Source organism: Micropterus dolomieu, linkage group LG03, assembly GCF_021292245.1.
Source record: "Micropterus dolomieu isolate WLL.071019.BEF.003 ecotype Adirondacks linkage group LG03, ASM2129224v1, whole genome shotgun sequence".
NCBI lineage: Eukaryota > Metazoa > Chordata > Actinopteri > Centrarchiformes > Centrarchidae > Micropterus > Micropterus dolomieu.
The window spans coordinates 8,212,894-8,234,589 of record NC_060152.1 but is presented as its reverse complement, the minus strand read 5'-3'; the positions used below and the strand labels follow the sequence as shown (position 1 = coordinate 8,234,589).

Sequence of the window (21,696 nt, the reverse complement as noted above, 5' to 3'; positions counted from 1 at the left end):
CAGGTTTCACCTCTCAGGCTACTTACAGGCTGCCCTAACTTGTTGGTGGAGGTTCAAAAAATCCATGTAATCTTCATTTTTATTTACAGTAAATATTCTCTTCTAAAAAGTGTTTCAATAAAATACAAGTTAAAGAAAGGCAGTAAATCACAGGGCTCCTCCTGGTAAAAATGCAAATACAACATAATAACTATAACTTAATAACTCAATTTTTAGTAGGGTTACTACTACAGTTTTCAATATAACACTCTGCACTCTGTGTTTTCTGATGTAAACTATGGCTAACATTTTGATGACAAAGACTGAAAATGCACAAGGCTGCACTTTTTCAATATGTCATATCAATTTCTATAGTATAAAGTTAAACATGGCAAGAGATTGGACAGGATTCAGTTACGTTTTTATTGTTTGTACTATAATTTGTTGACAGACCATGTCATTGTGATGCAGAAAAGGAAAAAGAAAGGACTGTTTTACAGCACTGTAAATCTCCCTCTATCTCTCTCTCTATATATATATATATACTGTATATACACACGCGCGCACACACACACAAGCAAATATAAGTATACATCTACTGCGGTATATGCACTATTCACTGCTCACTGTGTATTGTGTTACTGTTCACTGTGTATGGTATTGTGTGTATCGGGTGAATGGTCTGAGGGCTGTGTTGCTACTGTAGTATATTGTGATTTGTTGTTGTCTATTCTTATTTTGTTTATGCACCATGGTCTATACGAAACAACATTTCGTTCAGCTGTATACTTGAATGTGAAGAATGACAATAAAGTTTGACTTTATTTAACTTTGATTTTGACAACGTGTTCAGCCATTTTGCATAAAGTGACTTATGCAATGAACTTGTGCCTAGATGTTTTGGGGGGTAAGACTATTCCACAAAGAACTGGTATAATTCATTGTGATCAGCATGACATAACCAATTGATAATGGAGGAAATAGCAGACAATTGTACATTTGCTTCACTGTGTTAAAGCATTTGCAATATGTTCAAAACAATGAGAAATTGCTTTTATGATGTGCACAAGTAACGAGATGATGTGAAGGTTGAACAAGTAGTTATGAGTATTTCAATTCTGATGTGAGAAATGCACCAAAGCGAGTGAGAAAAACTGTAATAATGGCAAGGGCTTCATTTCCACTTGGGGAAACTTTATTTCAAAATCTATTTCTGTCCCCCTCACTTTTACAGTTTCAAATTGATTTTCTTACTGAAATCTCCTTAAACTCTTAGTGTCTAGCCACCACAGACCAGATGAGAAAAGAGAGGAGTTGATAAAAATGTTGGTATTTTCATCTCAGTCACTTGCAGTTATTACTGTGCGCTCAGAGCAATAAGCTTTAGGAGCTGCAACGAGTGGTGCAACAATGAATTTTGGACAGTTTTTTGCATCAGTTTTCACCTCTAAGGCTACTTACAGGCTGCCCTAGCATGTTGGTGGAGGTTCAAAAAATTAATGTAATCTTCATTTTTATTTACAGTAAATATTCTCTTCTAAAAAGAACACAAATTAAAGAAAGGCAGTAAATCTACTGTAGTGTACTGTAATACAATACAAGTTAAATTAATTTTTTATGTACTGAGAAATTAGGTTAGATAGATATACATTTATATTTACACATAACAAAACACCTATGAAACAAAACCCACACATTGAGTAAAGTTATTTTTTAATTAAAATTCTCCTCTCCTTCACACCTTATCCCCTCCTCTCTCTCTTTTTCTTTCTCCTCCCCTCTCCTGCAGTTCCGCCTGTGGCTCCTTGGCCTTGGCTTCAGCCTGGCGTACGGCAGCATGTTCACGAAGATCTGGTGGGTCCACACTCTCTTCACGAAGAAGGACGAAAAGAAGGAGAAGAAGAAGGTAGGCAGAGTCAGGGGGAGGGATAAGCCTCTCAGCGGTCTCAGGAGAGTAAAGAAAGGATGGGAGAGGGAGGCAGCATGTGTGGCGCCGGCTGATAAAAAAGTTCCGTTAAAAACTTCCTAGTAACATAAGCTTCTAAGAGGCCAGCTCGGCATCATTCACTGCAGGAGGGTTGTAGCAAGAGTGCATGGTGTTGGACACACACTGGCATAGATACTGTACTTTGCACACACATGCAACATTTATGCATAAAAACATGCAGGTGCATATTTTGAGCACACAAACACACATAACCACCCCTGATGCCTCCGTCATCAGCTTTATTTGCATGCTGGTGTGTTTAAGAGCGGATGTGTGCGTGTGTGTTTGTGTGTGTTCCACCCCTTGAAGATAGTGTATCCTGGAGCCAGCAAGATACTGCCAGTTTGCGTGTTGTGGGAATTTCTAAGACCTAATCAGAAGAATAAGAGATTAAGCCATTTATGGAATATTTATGAATATGGATGAGTATTAAAGTTCTATGCAGAAATCCATCCTTTAGGGGGTTTATTATTTGAGCCAAAGCACAACGAATCGGGTTGACTTTCAACTCTCTTCATGTCCACAGAAGGGCATTTTGCCAGAGAGCTCTGTGAGTATTTAACGAAACTTTCATAAATCGAGGGAAGAATGAGCGCTGTTCAGATCATTTTTCATGCAACTCAAGTGAAGAGGAACCCAGGACTGTGTAATGTGTTTTCTTCTTTATTTTATTTTTCAGTTTTAGTCATTGCACGCTTGAATGGCTGTTACTATGTTGGAGGTGCTAGTTATAATCCAGAGTGGTCAAATGAAATGAATGAAAAAAGATGTGTGGAAAGAGAGAAGGGGAGCCCAGTAGGAGAGCTCATTTTGGTTGCTTGTTTTCGGTTACGGCTGCATTGCTTCCATTATAACTTAATTTAAGGATAATAAAAGTGATATCAGTCGCCTCAGAAACTGTCCACACAAAATCGGTGTCATCTCAGTGTGTATAAATGATGATTTCAGGTGGCAGCACAAATATAGCTACTACAACTCTCTGTGTGCAGACACACACATACACGCAAACTCCTACTGCTCCTAAAATATACTTGGACACACACACACTGAGAGAGACACACGCTCACACTATTCGCGGCCAGTCATCCAGAAATCACAAGGACGCTTGTCATATTATTTGTCCTGGTTGTTTGTCTTTGTTTGTGGAGTAGCTTGTGATGCCCTTGGATAGTGATGACTTGTGTGTGTGTGTGTGTGTGTGTGTGTGTGTGTGTGTGTGTGTGTGTGTGTGTGTGTGTGTGTGTGTCTTTGCTCAAACTCACACAGCAACACTTGGAGCCATGGAAACTCTACGCAACAGTTGGAGTGCTGCTGGCTATTGACTTCCTGTCACTCATGATCTGGCAGATTGTGGATCCTCTGCACATTACGGTTGAGGTAGAGTATGAAAGACAGATGAGATCATTTGTGTGTCATGGCCCATTTGGCTGTGCAGCCACTATCATCAGTCAGTAACACAGTAATGAGACACCGGGCCTCATTTGTCGAAATGTTCTTTCATTTTGATTCATCTTACACTTAAAGAGCACAATCTAAAACAAGGATAAATACCATGTCATTTCACAAAGCACAGCTCAACAGCAGCACTGTAACTCTGACATTTTTTACTTGAATACCTCCTCCTCCTTAAGCTCATTGTTTTGTTTTGTTTTAGCATATTTACTGTATGGTTCAGTCAAAGCTAAAGTCAAACTTTATATGCAGTAATTTCCCAAAAAAAGAAAAATAGTCACTCCTTTTAGCTCTGTTTTTGGTCTCCTCCTCCACTACTGCTAAATGCCTCAGTCTGTTAACCAGTTAGTGGCTAACTTTAACTGTCAGCTTTTTGTATCTGACCAGGTAGTGTACAGTGGATTTTTGGGGCTTTTTGTCACTGAAAACAGCTGCCTGCTGTAGCCGAAAGGGGCAGTATGCGGTGGAGTGAACCAAAACAGTAAAGCTGTGGTGCTGGAAAACAAAAATAATAAGCTGAAAGATGCTAAAGTACTTTGCTGCTGAAACAGGTGAGAATTCTCTCTGAGTCCATAGTACACAAGAAGTGACGCTTTTCATGTATAAGTAGACATGTGGTCTCTTATTTGTTGACTTGAAAATATTTAGATATAGTTGCTTTAAAGTTCTAAAAATTGCATTGTTTACATCAGTTTGCGCTCCTCTTCTTCTTCTGTTTTTTACCATTTAATTTCTACATTTTACTGCCACCAACATTGAGTGCGTTTTCGTGTGCACAAGTATCCTGGTTAGGTGTTACAGTGTGGTTTCAGAAACCATGATAAGCATGTATCCTGGTTTTGAGATGCTAGCTAGTTAGAAACTGTGGCATGTAAACACCTCATCCAGGTTTCTGACCATTCTCTGCTATGTTTGCAGGTGTGACAGTTAACTCAAATTGCATAGTTGTTAGTTGTAAAATACTATATCATGATAAATGAGGAAGTGATGACTTCAGTAATGCAGATCATGAATTAAATTATCACGCTTGTTTTCCATTACCAGTGATCAGATGTAGAAGCTTCATCAAGCGAAGTGGTAAAAAAATCATCATCAGCCCTAATCTGCATAGCATTTACTTTAACTACAGTTACGGTCACCTTATATGGAGTTTTAAAATTGCCAAATTTCATATTTATTGAATATCTGATAGTATTTTAATTCATCTGTCATCTATATCGGACTTATGGGAAAGACCTATTTACCCGAGGGGATCAACCGTGCAGTCTCTGGGGCTTATGCTTACTGTGCATTTTTGCCTCCTTCTCCAGTCTGCTGCTGCCTCATCGTTTCTTATTATCTCCACTTCTCTCTTTTCTCTCTCTTTACCTCTATCTCTTTATCCTTCCATTCCTCTCCCCCCTTCTTCGGTCTGCCATGTGAGTAGAAGTTCACTAAAGAAGACCCTAAAGAAGATTTGGATGTCCTGATTCAGCCCTTGTTGGAGCACTGCAGCTCAGAGAAGATGAACACGTGGCTCGGTATTGGTCCTGTCTTCTTTTATAAAAAATCTCAATCTGTTTCTCTTTCACTCTTTACCCTGCTATGGTTTTGAATATTTTTGTCACACATGGACATATGCAGACACACACCCACACACACACACCCACACACTCACACACTCACACACACACACACACACTGCCATTCACTCTGAATTAAACAGGTCTCATATCACAGCCGCCTCCCTCAGCCCCCACCACCCCCTTACGTTTGATTCCTTTTTTCTCCCTATTTTCTTTTTGTTGGCCCACGCAGTCCCTCTCTCTCCCTGTCTATTTCTCTTCTGTCTTTTGTAGCGTGGCAGCTCTCATGAAAGTATAATGGTGCTGAAATTCAAATAATATGGGTCACAAACTGGGCCATTGCCCCATAGCATTTCCTTTCTCAGAGAAGAAAACATGGTGCTTTAATATCAGGGGGTATAAAGAAACAATGGACAGTCTGAAGAAGTGTCGAACTTACTCAGTCACAGATTCTCTTTTCTTCACTGCTTTACTCTCTTTCACAGTTATATTCTCTTTTCTCTGTCAGTCTGCCTGGCTCTGACTGTCTTTCAACATATTCAACCGTTTTGCCACTGTATCTATTTTTGTATCTACATTTTTGGTTTTCTACCTCTGCACAACTCTGTCATACTCAGGTACTCCCTCAATGGCCACACTGAGCTGTTCACAATGTTACTATCTCCTACGCTAGAAGCAAATAATAGTCATGTTAAGCCATTTACATGATCCCATTATTTGACAAATTCCCACAATGGGTTTGTTTTATATGTTTAAAAACTAAAGAAATAAGTTGCAAGTTTATTTAGTGTTACACTTTCATCGTCAACAGCCATGCTAGCAGTTCGGTGAAGCTGTACTTAGCTACAATGATGCTTTGTTAAATTCAGCAGCATGCTACACTGCTTGTGAAAATGCTATAATGTTGATTTTAAGCAGGTATAATGTTTACCATGTTTACCATGTTAGATTAGCATTTCAGCCAGCTAAAACTTGATAATTAGCACTAAAAACAGCTGAAGCTGATGTGAATATCACAAGTTTTGCCAATAGTCAGACCAAATGAAATTTTGACCTGATGAGGGTTCGTACTGGGGGTGCATTGAATGTCTACACCAATTTTCATGGCAATCCAACTGCTAAACCTAGAGCCATGCCAATTCTTTTAGGAATGCTCACAATTGATGTAAAGCCAAAGCCAAGAAATCCAGACTTTTAGTTCCTAATATGGTTCAAGCTCCAAGAACAACCCTACAATTCCCATAATGCAACTCACTCTGTATGACAAATGCCCACATCTTTGAAACTTAACAGTCTGAAATGCAGACTTTCTGTAATGAATTTGTTGTCTCCAAGCCAATTATTTAACCATTTTCACAGGATGTGTAGTTCTCCCTCATATCTTCTGTTGTCCCTCAATATGTCACTAAGGTTGCTATCACTAGATCCTACAATATGCTCAGCATATTCTGTGGTTCTTCAAAGACTTGGTCCAAAATATTATTAAGAACACTCTCTGTCTGCATAAAAAACTTTGTGCTGAGCACACAAGCAACTAGACCAGAATTTAAAAAATACAACCAAAGTGTTAATGCTGTGTGTCCTAACAGGTGTGTGTTTGTTTTAAGATCAGTGTACAGTACAGTGTTACAGTTTGATTATGCTCACTTTAATTAAGATCTTACTGGAACTGTATCAATACAATCACAGAATCTGGTTTACATGTATGGAAACACATGAAGCCAAATGTTTTGTCAATTTAAAAGACAAAATTGTAAATGAAAAGCTAAAACTAAATGCCAAAGTATAGAATAACAAAATAACAAAACATACACTTATTTATAGTTTAGTTAATTTCTGGATCAATTCTTTAGCTTTAGCTTTCAGTTTCAGATTTTAACTTGCCATCAATAATTTTGTCTTTCAGAACTACAAAACATGTGGCTTCCATTTGTTTCCATACACCATTATATACATAGGCTCTGCATTACTTAAATTAGTGCCTCAGTAGCATTGTACAAATCATATTATATTATTTTCATGTTCATGCAAACATGGCTGCATACTCACCTACATTCTCCCACTGTGTCCCTCTTTCTGTAGGTGTGGTTTATGGCTACAAGGGTCTGCTGCTGCTGCTGGGCATATTTCTGGCTTACGAGACCAAGTCTGTCTCCACAGAAAAGATCAATGACCATCGGGCCGTGGGGATGGCTATTTACAACGTTGCTGTGAGTCCAAAAAAGAAATGACACCGTCACGCCTGAACTCCTGTTTCTTGGTGCTGCTGTCTGCTGTTTTGCTCTCTGCAAAGACCAATCTGTAGCACACTGAATAACATTCAAGTGGCAATAAGTACAATTTTTATTACCCCCTAGCACAAAATGGAGTATATCTGTGGGGAGTTAATCAACGCCAGGGCCTCCATGATTACTTTGTTTGGTGCTGAGATTTCTGGCTTCCAGAAGCCACTTTCCAGCTCATTTCAGTGCAAAACAGGCAACAGAACAGCATGTAAAGACATTTTAGCTGCAAGGGCTTAAAAGCCACATTCTCAAGGGGCTGCTCTTTGCAGCTTATAAAAGTTAATAGAGTTCATAGATAACTTGATGCTCCCTTAGTGCCTCTGTGGTGTATTTTCCTTATTTGAGTAGATGACTGGCTAAACCTGACAGAACTTTGCATTGAAATACTTACCGTGCAGCTACAATGGAGTGTAAAAATTATGTAGTTTCAAGGTTTCTTGATTCACCGTTTAGCATCAATCTTCAAAAATCATTCAACAATAAGTCCATTGTGGGCACAGTGGAAAGAAATTACAACTTTTTCTCTCCAAACAACCTTTGGGATGTGATGAATATCACAGATTGATGATCTAGTATAAAATACTGAAAAGTACATGTTGGTACAACGATTGGTTGGAGCAGACACACAGACAGACTTTTATATAAAATATTCAAGGTTTTCCGCAAGTACCTCTTGAGATTTTATACTCTAAAATGCAGATCCCTGGACGCATATCTGTGCCAATCATAAAACTGCCAGCAAAAGCTGCTGCTTGTATAAATTATATATTTGATGCTTATAGTGTTGTTGTGCCATGATACTAACAGTCATATTTCAGGTCTCCTTCATAAAATGAAAACTTCTTGTCAGTGGGATGTACTTGTGAAATTCAATAAAATCAATAAAATAGGGGCGCCCTGGTAGCTCACCTGGTAAAGCGCATATCACATATCAAGGCTGAGTCCTCACCTCAGTGGTTTGAGATTGGCCTGGGCCCTTTGCTGCATGTCATCCCCGCCCTCTCTCCTGCCTTTCCTGTCTCTCTCTAGTGTCACTGTCAGTAAAGGCAAAATGCCACTAAAAAAATAAAATCTATAAAATATGAAAGGGTACATCACAAATTATTATTGTGGCACCATCTAATGCAACTCAAGGATACCTTAGTTTTGTAGTTGAGTGCTTTGTACTTTAGCTTTAATACTGACCATATATAGACTATGGGATGCAATCTGTGACCAATGTGAGTTATGCATTTGTTTGTATGCATTTTTGTGTCTGAATGACAGATATGATATACACAGTGTTTTGTATGAAGCTTTTACCTTGCACTATAGCAGGAATAGGTTTACTCATGTAGACCCTAAAGTACAGTGGTAAACGCTGCTGTCAGTCATAAACATTTTTCTGTGGCTGTTAATAGCAAGTGAATCATCCTAAACTGAGGCCCCTAGGATGCACTTTACACTGAAATGGCTGTCATTATGTTCGCTTTAGCCACTTTCACGTTCGCTTTGCTGCCATTTCCTGATATGCTTGACACAGGGTAACTTTGTAATTGATGTAATATGTCTGAAAAAAGTGGTTTGTGTCACTGCCAGAGGAGTTTTTCTGTTTTGATCAAAATCAGGAAAACATTTTTTTTAGTCTTTAACAGCCATTTTACTAAAATCTCCTTTGCTTTCATGGATTCCTAATAATAAATAAAAGATGAAGCATCTTAATGAGCATTCTAACATTTATTAGCTTATACTTTGTGGATATGTAATTAGTAAATGGATTGATCTCGCCTCCTCCATCAAGGAGAGGATTTATCATTGATCATTATTCATGGTTATTTATGAGAGCGTTAAATGCAGTTTGCATGCTCATTTCATCACATAGTTCCATAATGTGAGACAAGTCTAATGTTATTATTTAATGTTATGATATACACATCACAGTTTTATGATGATTTCAATAGTTAATGGCATCTGTAAAGGGACCTCCTTCCTCTTTGCTAAGCTGCGAGCTCTAGGCCCTGATGAGATGACAATGTGGTGATTGTCAGCGCGCTGTTGCCACTTCAGTCATGACTTTTTAATGCTGTTTTCACATGGGAGCCCTACCCGGAATGATAAACAGATGCCTAATGCTTTTATGGATGTGATTTTCCTCCCCTCTCGTTCTCTGGATCTCTCGTTCTCACACTTTGCTTTATTCTCCACCTCCACTCCTCTAACCCCTCCTGCCTCCTTCTTTCTCTTTACTTTAAACCTCACTTTTCCTTTTCCTTATCCTTTGTTCCATCTCTCTTTCTTTCCGTTTCTCTCTCTCTGTATTGGTCTTTCTCTCTCTCTACAGGTGTTGTGCCTGATCACGGCTCCAGTGACTATGATCCTGTCTTCACAGCAGGACGCCGCCTTTGCCTTTGCCTCTCTAGCAATCGTCTTTTCTGCCTATATCACTCTGGTGGTGCTTTTTGTACCCAAGGTACTCGTCAGAAACACCTTTAGGAACTGTTGCACACACTGAAAAGTTCACTCATATTGCAGTTAAACCAAAGGTCAAACCTGCCAGTCTCACTGTCTGTAGGAAGAAAGTCCAGCCTGTACTGCATGTTGCATGAAAAGTTGTTCTGCATTTTAAAAACCGACAAAACTTGCTTTTATTTTTGTGTGCAGTGGAATATTGGATTGGCTGTGACATCAAATAAGACGGCTACTAAAATGATCAAATATTTAATCTGTGATTCCGCCATTACAACAATAATCTGTTAAGTTAGATAGTTAATATAACAAGTTTTTATATGTTTAGCTGCTGTAAACTGCTGTTTCGGGTTGTTAAAAAAAATACTCTAGCACAAACAAAGTGAGACATTTTACATGTCTGGCAACATATAATTTCAGTAATGAAAACATCTTGAAGCCTGCAGACATGGCTAAAAGGGCTGCAGATATTAAAAATGCGTTCTCAACAAGTGTATAATTGTATATAGCTGCAATATTCATTCAGCACGCCAATACACTCAGGCCTGATTTTGCTTTTTACTGACTTCCTGTCCCTGTGATGGTCCAGATGCGGCGTCTCATCACTCGTGGCGAGTGGCAGTCGGAGCAGCAGGACACTCTGAAGACCGGCTCGTCCACCAACAACAATGACGAGGAAAAATCCAGGCAGCTGGAGAGAGAGAACAGGGAGCTGCAAAAGATCATTCAGGAGGTGAAGACATTATATATGCTACATTATAGAGACACATACACATTAGTAAGTGGCAGACACATTAAGTACATTTAAATTCATTTAGGAGGCAGATGTTGTATAATACATATATTAATGGACATATAGGTAAGGTAGGTAGGTTTTCCATTGCATAGTACCCAGAGATGGCACCCCTCTATGTAGCTAGTCGTCATAGCGACGCCACACACAACTGCCGCGACGAAATGTTCAATGCGACACACACACCAGAGACCCACAAACAGCTGTCTCTTGATCTAAGTTAAAACGTTTCAACATTACTCAGAATGTTAAGACAGATAAGACGGAGGTGATACGAAAAAAAAAAGGCGAGGCAAGTCGAGCTGGTACCTTGCAGTGGAAAAACAGTTTTACCGTCTCTCTCTCCCTGTATGTCCGCTTCGGTGACTTCTCCATCAGTAGTAGGCTAGGCTGTATAAAGTCACTAAAAAACCGAATAACATCTGACTGGTGTGTTCACTGTCGCTTTACCTGGTCCGCTCTTGTAAAATATCCACATTGTCGCAACCATAGACTGTATATAAAAAGGTCGCGACTTGTAATGTCACACTCATTTGTGCTAGGAGATCCTTCTGCTCTAAAACCGTGAATGGCTTCATAAAGCTATTGTGCTAGGCAGGAAGTTGGTGTATGTGCCATTGTTGGCCACATATGAAAAGGATTTCATGCAATATTTTCTTCCGAGGAAGGTAGTGGAAAAGGGTTTTGCTCATATTAGGAACATTTCTGGTTGTTTATTTCTAACTGCAATGCACTACAGGAAGGCAGTATCGCTTCCATTGTCTGCCATGACTGCTTGACTGTAAAACTACTCAGGAGGAAGAAGCTTTCCTGCAAGAAGCGTACAGCAACGGAGAAAGACGCGAACAGCAGGACAGCTTTCGTTTTTACAAGTTTTGTATGCTATTTAATCACTAAGTACACTTTTGAGCAGTTTTGAGGTGAGAAATTGAGAAATCAACTTTGTAGAATTTGAATATGGGGAGTTCTACCAAAGTTGATGGCGAATCGAAAATGTGCTCAAACGTTTTCGGGCTGTGAATCTGTGACTAAACCCAAACGACAATGTTTTCCTGACCATAACCAAGTACTTTTAGTACCTAAACCCAACCAAGTACTTTTAGTACCTAAACCCAACCAAGTATTTTAGTACCTAAACCCAACCAAGTATTTTTGGAGGCTAAACCTAACCAAACTGCAGCTGCTTCACATCGTCAACAAGTTTGTGTAAATCTGTGAATTATAGTAGTAGCCTACGCTGTCTTGTCTACTTCCCTGGTTTCCCCCTGGCGTTGATACTGGTGTTCATTCTGAATAGTTAGCTAGTTAGGCCGTGTGTTAGAGATCAGTAATTCACTTGAAATATATTTAATTAGTTAAATGGGTTAATTAAGGTTAGGGGGTGACAAAAATAATCGTGACTAGTCGACCAATCCAATAAAAAAATTAACAGATTAGTCGACAACAAAAATAGTCATTAGTTGCAGCCCTACTGTTGTGGCACACAGATTTTCTCATCTTAGATGGGTAACACTTTACTTCAACCCCCTATTAGCGTTTCTACAGTACGCACTATATAAACATCTAATACATGGTTTATTATAACACACCATAATGTAGTTGTAGTTGATATAAGGATATAGTGTTTATTAATGTCCAGTATTTGGTTATAACAACTGTTATTACAACTGTGTTTTACTATATTGTCATTCACTGTCATTCATTGTCATTATCTGTTTATACACTAGCCTCCACCTATGGGTGACCAGAGAAGGAGGTGTTGTTGTTGTCAAATACATTAATAAACACTTATATCTGCTTACAACCACATTATAGTGTCTATCCAACCACATTAAAGTGTGTATATCATAAACCCTATAAACCCATATATGTGTTACATACTGCTTATTGGGTCTGCAACTAGCTATCATTATTGATTAATCTGCAGATTATTTTCCAGATTAATTGACTAATTATTTATTCTATACAATGTTTAAAAATTGCTCATCATAGTTTTTAAGTGGCATCTTCAGATGTCTTGTTTCATCTGACCAACTGTCTAAACCCCAAATATATTTATTTACTAACATATTTGGCCTGAAAACTCTGGAACTCAAAATGATCAAAATGGTATTTCAATCAACATTCTGCTAAAAATGCTTATAAATGTGCGTGTGTTAAAATTAAAGTGTGTTAAGTGTTACCCTTGCGTTATTTTAATGTGCGGACCGACATCGCTACAACAATCTCCCTCTCCTCTTGTGTCTTTAGAAAGAAGAGAGGGTATCGGCGCTCCGCAACCAGCTGGCTGAGCGACAGGCTCTACGCAACCGCCGCCGACCATCCACGGGCCAGAATCAGAACCACAACGCTCCACCACCCTCGTCCCAGCCAGATCCCAAGTCCCTGCTTCCCCCGCCCGGCTACCCCAACCCCACCACGGACAATCACTCCCTCCCGCCTTCCTTCTCCAACTCCTCCAACCTGTATCCGGCCGACAGCAAGATGAGCCGCAACCACTGTCACAACAGCCAGATCCCACTGCTGTACAAATAGGCAAGACATGGGTTTGGGGTGGTGGGATGGGGTGTGGGGATTTTTGCGAAATGCACATGGGGGACACAAAGCACAAGGAGACACTGTGACTTTCACTTGTTTCTGTGATGAGCACAGCTGTGTTGTGACACTGTTTTAAAAAGAAAACAGCGTGGAAGCACAAATAAGTAGAGGGGAGTGTGTCTCACTTGGCAGCTTCGGGGAGAGTCACGCAGGTAACACCTGTCCTCATAGTTTTGATCTCACTGTGTTCATCCCAGCAACGACGCGGCAACAAGCACATCTCAGATTAACACCACTTGAGGTTCTTTTCAAAGGTAAAGTGAACGGATAGATCCCTTAATCATTCCTCTCCCTCATTCGTTATCTCGTTCTGTTGTGGAGACGCCGCGTCAACGATCTCTAAAGGAAACGTTTGTGTTTGTGTCTTTGCTATATCGTCTCCACCTTTTGTCTCTCGAGTTTGTTGACTAGGCAAGCACATACAGTAGTGATTTATATTGTTCTGTAATATCTGATCTGTTTTGTCATGGAGTTGTTAAATTATTTGTTTACTTTTCAGGAGAGTTGTAAAAACTGAAATTTATAAAGGGACAAAACTATGTACAGTTTATTCCAATGAGTCCTCTCAAGAGCAGCTGAGCTCAACTGTGTGGAACACTGGTTTCACTGAAAAGTGATAATGTGCATTATTAAAGAGCCATAATTTAGAAAGGCCAGTGAGCTTGGCATGTATGGATGTCTGTTGTCAGGACTGTGTATTCAAGTACAACACTGCATCTTAAAAATCCAGTCCTTTGCTGATGTACGAATATTAGACCCATTTTAAAGGAGAAAATGATCAACACTTGCTGATGTGTAAGAAAGATTTTGATAGTTTTCCCATTTGAAATAATGTTTTACAATGTATTTTTTAAGATTTGGGTTGTATCTTTTTAGTAGTATAGTACAGTAGTAGCCATCAAATAAATCCCTCATCCTGAATCTAATGCAGACCGCTGTAGGTGATTGATCACAGTTTGTAGGTAGTAAGTGTTAGGGGATATTTTAATTCAAAACTGGAAAACTCCAACTTTTCAAAGTTTGTACTTTCTCCTGAAAATAAAAGCCAAATAATATTTCTACAGCAGCAGTGCGGTGTGGGGCTTCTACGATGGCTATTTCTGTAGATATTCAGAGAAAGCACAGTTTTTTCCTCAAGATTTTTGTACATGTGAATCTGTTACACATCATTCTTGTAAACCTTTTTTATTTTATGAGGATTATTTGTTATGTTTTAACAGACAATCTGAATGGATGCTATTTTTTTTATTATTTTTCTTTCCCATTTTGCCTTTGGATAAGTTGTAAATGAATCAAAGAAGGATATATGGAAAGTTATGTGACATTTATTCAGCAGTTAATCTGGACTATTTCATTCATGAGCTATTTCTAGGTAGCTACAGCACAACCCTGCTATAAAACAATGATACCACAGCTTTACCATCAGGTAAAACAATACTTTGTCAAATATTTTTAAACATATATATTTCAGTGTGCACTTTAAACTGAAGAAACTATGGTTATTCCACTTTATGTTTCTGTTATTCTAATACGTTTTAGCTCAGGGTATGGAGAGTCACAGGACATAAATGAATGAAATAGGCCATATTTATTAACTGTACAGTACCTGGATCAGACAGTGTAACATATGAATGCAGAAATAATTTAGGATGTGTTCTATTATCTTGCACATATATGACAATATACATGGATTTGATGATATTTGTATTCACCATATCTAAGATCTTAAATGTTAATATATTTATGTCTATGAGTATGAGAGTATGTGTATGCAAATATATGAGTACCATAAATAAAATAACTGTTTTTTCATTGGGAATTTTTGTTTGTTTCAGTGGTACCTTTTGCATCAGTGTAAGTACAGGTTCAATAAACAACAGGGAATTACAGGGTTAATTTCCAAAACACTGCACTCTTGAACAAAAGTGATACTTACTTACTAATTACCTGAAAATCTAAAATATATTTGTGGACTTTTCATCAGCTTTTTTCAGCCCAGGTAACTCCTATAATATATATGGAAATTATATATAAACCCACAATTCCATGATTAATTTTCCAGCATTTTATCTTTTTAGAATTTTTTTTTTCAAACAGCTTCCTTATCTTGTGTCTCAGTATCCCATGGCTACCACAGCTGAGCATGTTTACATTATCCACTAGATGTCACCAGCTATTTATTGCTTTTCTGACTCACAATGACCTTTTGAGCAATTAACTCTGTCCGGTTGAGTTTATTTATCAGAGAAAGTTTATATTTTTCTCCAGGTTGGCTTGCAGGTGTCAAAGAACAAATAATAAACCCAGAAGAAGAGATCATTAAATGAATGTGGGAAGTGGTTTTCAACACAATAACCAGCTGTGAAGGCCAGCGGGAACCATGTTACTGAGACAATAAGTGGATGTTTGTAGATAAAAAGACAAATTCCTCCCAAGTACATCTGACATTTGTATAACGTGTTTTTAGATGTGGCAAAACCAGCTGTGCTACAGTCTCATGATCCCGCAATACACACACACACACACACACATATATATATATATACTAAATGCAGTCACATAAACACTGCAGTCTCTCTCACACACAGACAGACACAAACTATCTCCCATGTCATGCCTCTTTCCAGCTGACTGAAGATGAAGTATGAGGTAACAGAGTGAAGGGGCTGGTGGTGTGGAAGAGGAGGGAGGATGTAGGGTGTTTGTGTGTGTGTGGGTGAGAGGGTGTGAGGGGTGGGGGTGGGGGGTGTCACTGGGGAAATCCCGTTCTGGGCTGAGGCTTCTGTGGGCCTCCACCTGACCAAGCTTTCAGCAAGACTCAAAAAGTAGGAAATTCCCCTCGTCTTGTCTTTTCTAACAAAGGAAGTATTTGCTGTCTGGGGAGGAATTTCAAGAAACGTTTGCCAAATCATAGAAGGAGCCAGATGCAGTATGTGTGTGTGAGCTACTGCCCTGGAAGGCTGGAGCTGTTTGCCAGCTCAACTGTAAATTTCTATTTGGTATGAAATAAGTCCATTCCTCGAGGTAGCACAACATTTTTGTTTGTGGTCTTGCATTTTAATTAAGTATATAAATATCATCTTTAACACCTAACCCAAAGATTTAAATATAAATAAATACAAATAAATACATACAAGTTGTAAAAGTACATGATAGTAGCTCTGACCATTATCATTATAATCCTTGAACTAAACTCTCCAGGGAAGAGCCTGTGTCGTGATCTGATAGAGCAGAAAAAGTCCAGCATACTACAATCTCAGGTCAGCATAAATAATGTACAAAAAGTGCTCAAAGTGGAAATAATGTTGCAAACTGTTACAGTTTATAGGACTTTTTAAAAATCCGCAGCGCCTGCTTGGCTACAAGCTTTATCTCCTTTGAGATTTAAACATTTCTACATCACCATGAAGATGAATAATAATAAACAAAAAAAAAAACACTGTGCAGAGTTTTGTATCTTTCCTGTTAGTATCACAGCAAAGAGTCATTTCATAGTGCAAACGCACCGAAGAAAGTCTCGCCCTCATCGGTCTCCAGCTCTGGTGACTGGTTGGTTTCCGTCCACAGTTTGTCTCCTTTATTTAGCTGAAACACTGCACCCAGATAAATTGCGTTGTACCAGCCGTGTCCGGATGTGTTGTCCTCCTTAGCTGTGTTTTGGCACACCGACCTCACCGCGCTCATCAGAGAAGCGTTGCCTCCTATGGAGTCTGAGTAACGCCAGACCCTGTGGCTGAGAGGAGTAAGGCCTTTTCCCGCTCTTTCCTCGTTGCCATTGCTGCAGGAGACTCTGAACGATGCCTGGCTGTAGACGAAGTAGAGGCCAGTTTGTGGGATAACAATCTGGTTCTTCACTAGTTGGAAACCTCCCTGAGCAAACGCCTGGCCTTGATCGTTTCTCCACTCCAGCTGGTTTTCCGAACTCTCATCGTTGTAGATACCTGGAAAAAGAGCAAGAAAGCGCTGTTACAGCCTTGACTCATCTTGGTTCTGCTCTCCACAGGAGGGAATAATTAACAGGTATGTTGTTGAAATGAGTGAAATGAAAGATTGTCTGAAGCCAATAAATAACTTAAGCAACAACCTCCTTATTTTGCTTTTAAAACAGAAACTCCAAGTATCACACAAGTGGAAGAAAGAGTCTGAAAAGTTCTTCTGAAAGCCGAAATCATGAGCCCATTGTTTGCTGAGGATCAAATCAAGGTTGGCTATGACTCACCTTCTAAATGGATGGCTGCCTTGGCTTTGCTGCTGATTCGGCTCAGCGTGTAGTGGGGATCTGAGAAGAGGAAGACAAATGTGAGCTTGTCTTAAAACATCTACAAATACTCAAATATGTCTCACAAAACCAGCCTTTGTTAAAAAAAATTGAACACCCATGCATGTAATCACCTGTTTTCTTCGATGTGTCCTCCTTTACTTGTGCTTCTGTTTGGCCTGATTGCATCTGTATGGAGAGAATAAAACAGATTACAGAAAGAAACACAGACATTTCCTTTTTTTCTCAGAAAATACAGGGTTTTAAAAGATTTCAGATCAAAGAGTCCTTACCATAATTTCTGGCCTTCCATTCCAGCACCAAGCAAACAGCAGGACCCCTCCCAAACAAAGGGCCACAATGAGAAGGGCCCCTGACGCCTTCCATATCTGCCCTGTACATGACTTCTTTTCTACCAAAACCACCGTCCTGTCCTCAAGACCCATCTCCACGTCACCCAGTGTGGTTGTGTACGCAACCATGCTGTTCACAACTGCTTGCTGTTTTAAAATATCTACCAACTAAAAACTTTACTGGATGCTGTGTCTGTGTCCTCAAGTGCTTCTAGAGCTCTTTGGTGGTACTTCTCTCTTTGTGTTGCTATTGTGTTAGAGTGAACCTCTGCGAGAGAGCTTGTAGTATTTATGCAGTGGAAGCTGCTTCTGCAGAGGGAAACTCCAGTGATGTCACTCTGAAAGTGGAGACAGTGCAAAAGGCAGCAGCAGCGCAACCTAAGGGAAAGAGAAGTCACAGAATTTTTAGTGGAGTTTTACCAGAGCGCAGAACCCAACAGGAGCTGTGGTTTCAGGATAGGAAAGTGATATGCACACACACACACACATTGTTTTACAGACACAAAAACTGTACACACACACTGAGGCAGACATAAAGTCATGAAACCATAAACACATATTGAGTTCATTACTGACTTGAGCCACCCACCGAATGTAAGCTCTGTCTGTAACTGCTGAGATTAACACATGAATCCACGGCTCACCAACATTTTGAGGTCACCTCAGACCAGATGTTTTGAAATACCACAAAAATGTGATATTGAGTAAACAATCCACCTGTTCATGAGCTTTTTTGACTTGTCTAAGCACTGTATAAACCTTTAATAAGTGGTTTATAATCCCATATAATGTAATTGTAAACAGATACAAGTACATTTTAAGTGTTTATGGTATGTGTATGGTATTTGTGAACAGTTATAACGTCTCCTATGAGGACATATTTCATGTTATTACAGTTGTGTATTACTATATTATCATTCATACTATTCATTTTAGTACAAGCAGAGGTTCAGTAGCCACATACCTAAACTGTAAACCCATCTGCCTTACACAGGTGATATACAACATTACCTAAAATATTATACATACAACCTTTAATTTATATGTCATATTTGTAAATTGTAAATATTTCAGTCAAGGAAACATTTACATGACAAGATACCTAGAAACAAAATATATACATTAAAAGATATGGTCATCAAGTAAGAAATTATAAAAATATAAAATGTCAATAAATTACTGATCATTGCAATTTAATATATTATTCCTAAAAGCATTGATGTACCATAGTGGGGATTTAGGATATTGTTCCATTTTCCTTATGACATCTTTAAATTTACATAAAAACACAGATTACTTCTGAAAACTACCTCGGCAGCTCTGGTCTTTCTGTTTCAGAACTGGGAGATGAGGCAACTCACTCGACAAACTGGTTTTTAAACTTCTCCTTATTGGCCACTGTCTCTACCTTGGTTCCTCCTTTTCACTTTCACCTTACTTTTTTTGGTTTGAGATGGTATGTTGTAATACGTGGACTTTTCGTCTCACACATGCCTGAAATGTCCAGAATGTTCTGTTATTATTTGGCAGTTATTTTTAGCAACACTTAAGCATCCCTTTCTCATTCTGTTTCCCTTTTTTATTGATTGCTCTTTTTGCTCAGAGTGCAGAGTGGCTTTGAGTGAATTGTGTGTTTGTGTCTCTTGGAAACATGTCAAGTACTGCGGCGTTGAATATGAGCACTGTAGTTTTAAGTGTGTGTGTGTGTGTGTGTGTGTGTGTGTGTGTATGTACGAGTGTGAAAATAGCAGTGAAATCGCACCTCCCGGCTTTGACTGTTTTATTCCAACTTGTAAACACTAACTGAGCAAGATGCAGGATGATTTCATTGTCACAATGATCATATGCACTCACATGACACACAAACAAATACCTACATCACTTCCTTGCAGTTCGTCTCAATTAATCATAAGAAGATTCACTAAATGAAGTTCTTGGTAATGATAGCCTTTGAACTCAGACTGTACTCCAAGCTCATACACAAGCTACATTCCCAACTTTATTCTTTCAAAAATAACCATGATAGGGTTTACAGATCCATAAAGACATTAGTTTTCTTTATGTAAAAGTAAAGTGGAAATCGGACCTAAATGTAGAAATAAAAGAGGATTGGCATTCTACATGCGTAACACCAACACACATCTACAAACTCCAGGAAATGGAAGAAATCTGGTTGAATTAAATTTACTTTTTCATCACACCTCACGTTAAAAGCAGCATTAATGCTAATGATTCCCACATTTTCATGTTAAAGGATTACCATATTTTAGAAGAAAAAATCTTTAACCCTTAGAGTCATTTTAGGTTATGAAATTCTCAAGGACAGTAAGATATTCCATCTTGAATTGATAACAGAATAAATTATCTGTATCTCTGTAAAATTCTTCTGCAAAAAGTGATAACAATAATAATAATATCAAAAGGAAGCCTTACAGTCTTAAACAACAGATGGAGGTAGTAAAGGATATACAGTATATGTGATGGAAAAACTAAAGTAATGTGATAAAAAGGGAGAGACTTTACCTAGAAAATGGGAGAAATGGATCACCTTCTCTGCAAATAACAAAGACTTTTTCTGGTTCTTACCACCTCATATACTGTAATGTTTATCATGGTGTACAATCTGTTGAACCTTTCCAAGCTGATAATAAAAAACAAATTTTCCCAGTCAGAGGTCATATGTAACCATAGATGTAACTCACAAACTCCCACTGGATTCCTCCATGAGACAAATACCTCTCTTCATGGAGCCAGAAACTAAAACTCCCCCTTTTGATCCATCATATCTAAGTGCCCTTGCCCTTTCCCTGTGTGCTTGAATCATTATTGGTCCTCTCCTAATCATATGGTGACATATTCCCCATATGTAACTCCCCCTGTGATATCTGGAACACTTTGAAAAAGCCCTCTTTTGTTCTTTGCTGATTTTGCTCATGGGTTGCATCATGAAATCCCAGGATTGTGTGGCCCCCACGCAGTGGAGCTCAACCACAATGCCGACAAAGATTACCTCGGGGCAGGAGGGAGAGGAAGGGAAGAGGAAGGGTGGAAGGAGGGTGGGAGGCGAAGGGGAGAGGAAGTGGAGGAAGGAAGCTGTTGTATACGAACAAAGTGCCGCGTTTATGTGAGGAGCTTCATTTTTAGATTTGTCTGGTGACACAATCACAGGTGCCAGTTTTGACGAAGCAAAAACTCAACATCACATGCTTTTGGTTTCCATCTCATCATTCACTCTTGTTGCCATGTGTGGGCTCAGAGTGAGATATGTAAGGGAATAAACTGGGCCGGAATGAGGTTTAACCACAAATGCAAAGTGGCTTCCGCTGTCACTAGAATGTATAGTATGGTGGCCTGTAAACCTCCGGTATGCCTGCAAGAAACTACGCTTTAGCTTTACTTACTATTAGGCGTTTAACTTTTTTGTTTTCCTACTGTATGTGTCTGGAGCTTATTTAAAAAACCAATAGATCACTACTGCTACTGTTATATTATTATATATTACAACTTGGGTCTTATTTTTGTATTTTTGGCCATCATTCTTATCAGCAATAATGAAATATTCAACAAGTTAATTTCTGATGTCAGAGAACATGGAAACTGCTTATGTCTGAAGGGGCAAGAATTTCAAGTAGTCAGACAGTCATACAGGTTTAAAAATATATCTGTAGTCAAACCTATTTGAGAAAATGAAGGTCAATTGTAAAATTGTTTCTCAGGTGTATACTGTCAACACTCATTACAAAAGACATCTGACGCATACTAACTTCCTGCTTCAACTTTTACCTACAGTGCTTGCTGTAGTTATGCATGCATTGCACACGGTTTTTATGTACAATAAGGGATCAATACCAACATTTTGGGTGCTCTTACATTCGATTTTACCTCCAAATAAAGTGGTTAAGATGATCTGAGTCATCTCCTGACTTGTTTCCAACTTCTCTGATCTTGTTGGCCTTTGTTCGGCGATCCAGTGGAGATCTC

The 21,696-nt window shown here is 38.9% G+C and overlaps 2 protein-coding genes and 1 long non-coding RNA gene across 3 annotated transcripts in view; 2 read left to right on the top strand and 1 right to left on the bottom strand.

Moving 5' to 3' along the window:
- The window catches only part of gabbr1a (gamma-aminobutyric acid (GABA) B receptor, 1a), a 107,123-nt gene extending 92,200 nt beyond the window's left edge, over positions 1-14,923 (top strand). Inside the window, exons 17-23 of the mRNA XM_046044020.1 lie at positions 1,769-1,885; positions 3,233-3,343; positions 4,845-4,938; positions 7,066-7,193; positions 9,589-9,717; positions 10,303-10,446; positions 12,757-14,923. Of these exons, the coding sequence (XP_045899976.1) occupies positions 1,769-1,885; positions 3,233-3,343; positions 4,845-4,938; positions 7,066-7,193; positions 9,589-9,717; positions 10,303-10,446; positions 12,757-13,041 (1,008 nt within the window). The 3' untranslated portion in view covers positions 13,042-14,923. The remainder of the gene's footprint in view (positions 1-1,768; positions 1,886-3,232; positions 3,344-4,844; positions 4,939-7,065; positions 7,194-9,588; positions 9,718-10,302; positions 10,447-12,756) is intronic.
- A 1,232-nt stretch (positions 14,924-16,155) lies between these two features.
- On the bottom strand, positions 16,156-18,087 carry tnfb (tumor necrosis factor b (TNF superfamily, member 2)). The gene is made up of 4 exons (XM_046046126.1): positions 17,656-18,087; positions 17,497-17,551; positions 17,324-17,383; positions 16,156-17,045 (listed from the first exon to the last, which is right to left on the bottom strand). The coding sequence occupies exons 1-4, from the start codon at positions 17,842-17,844 to the stop codon at positions 16,594-16,596; spliced, it is 756 nt and encodes a 251-aa protein (XP_045902082.1). The 5' UTR covers positions 17,845-18,087; the 3' UTR covers positions 16,156-16,593.
- On the top strand, positions 16,608-17,587 carry LOC123969027. Its single transcript, XR_006824611.1, has 2 exons — positions 16,608-17,124; positions 17,213-17,587. It is a non-coding gene; the product is annotated as an uncharacterized LOC123969027 (long non-coding RNA).
- Positions 18,088-21,696: the final 3,609 nt, after the last annotated feature.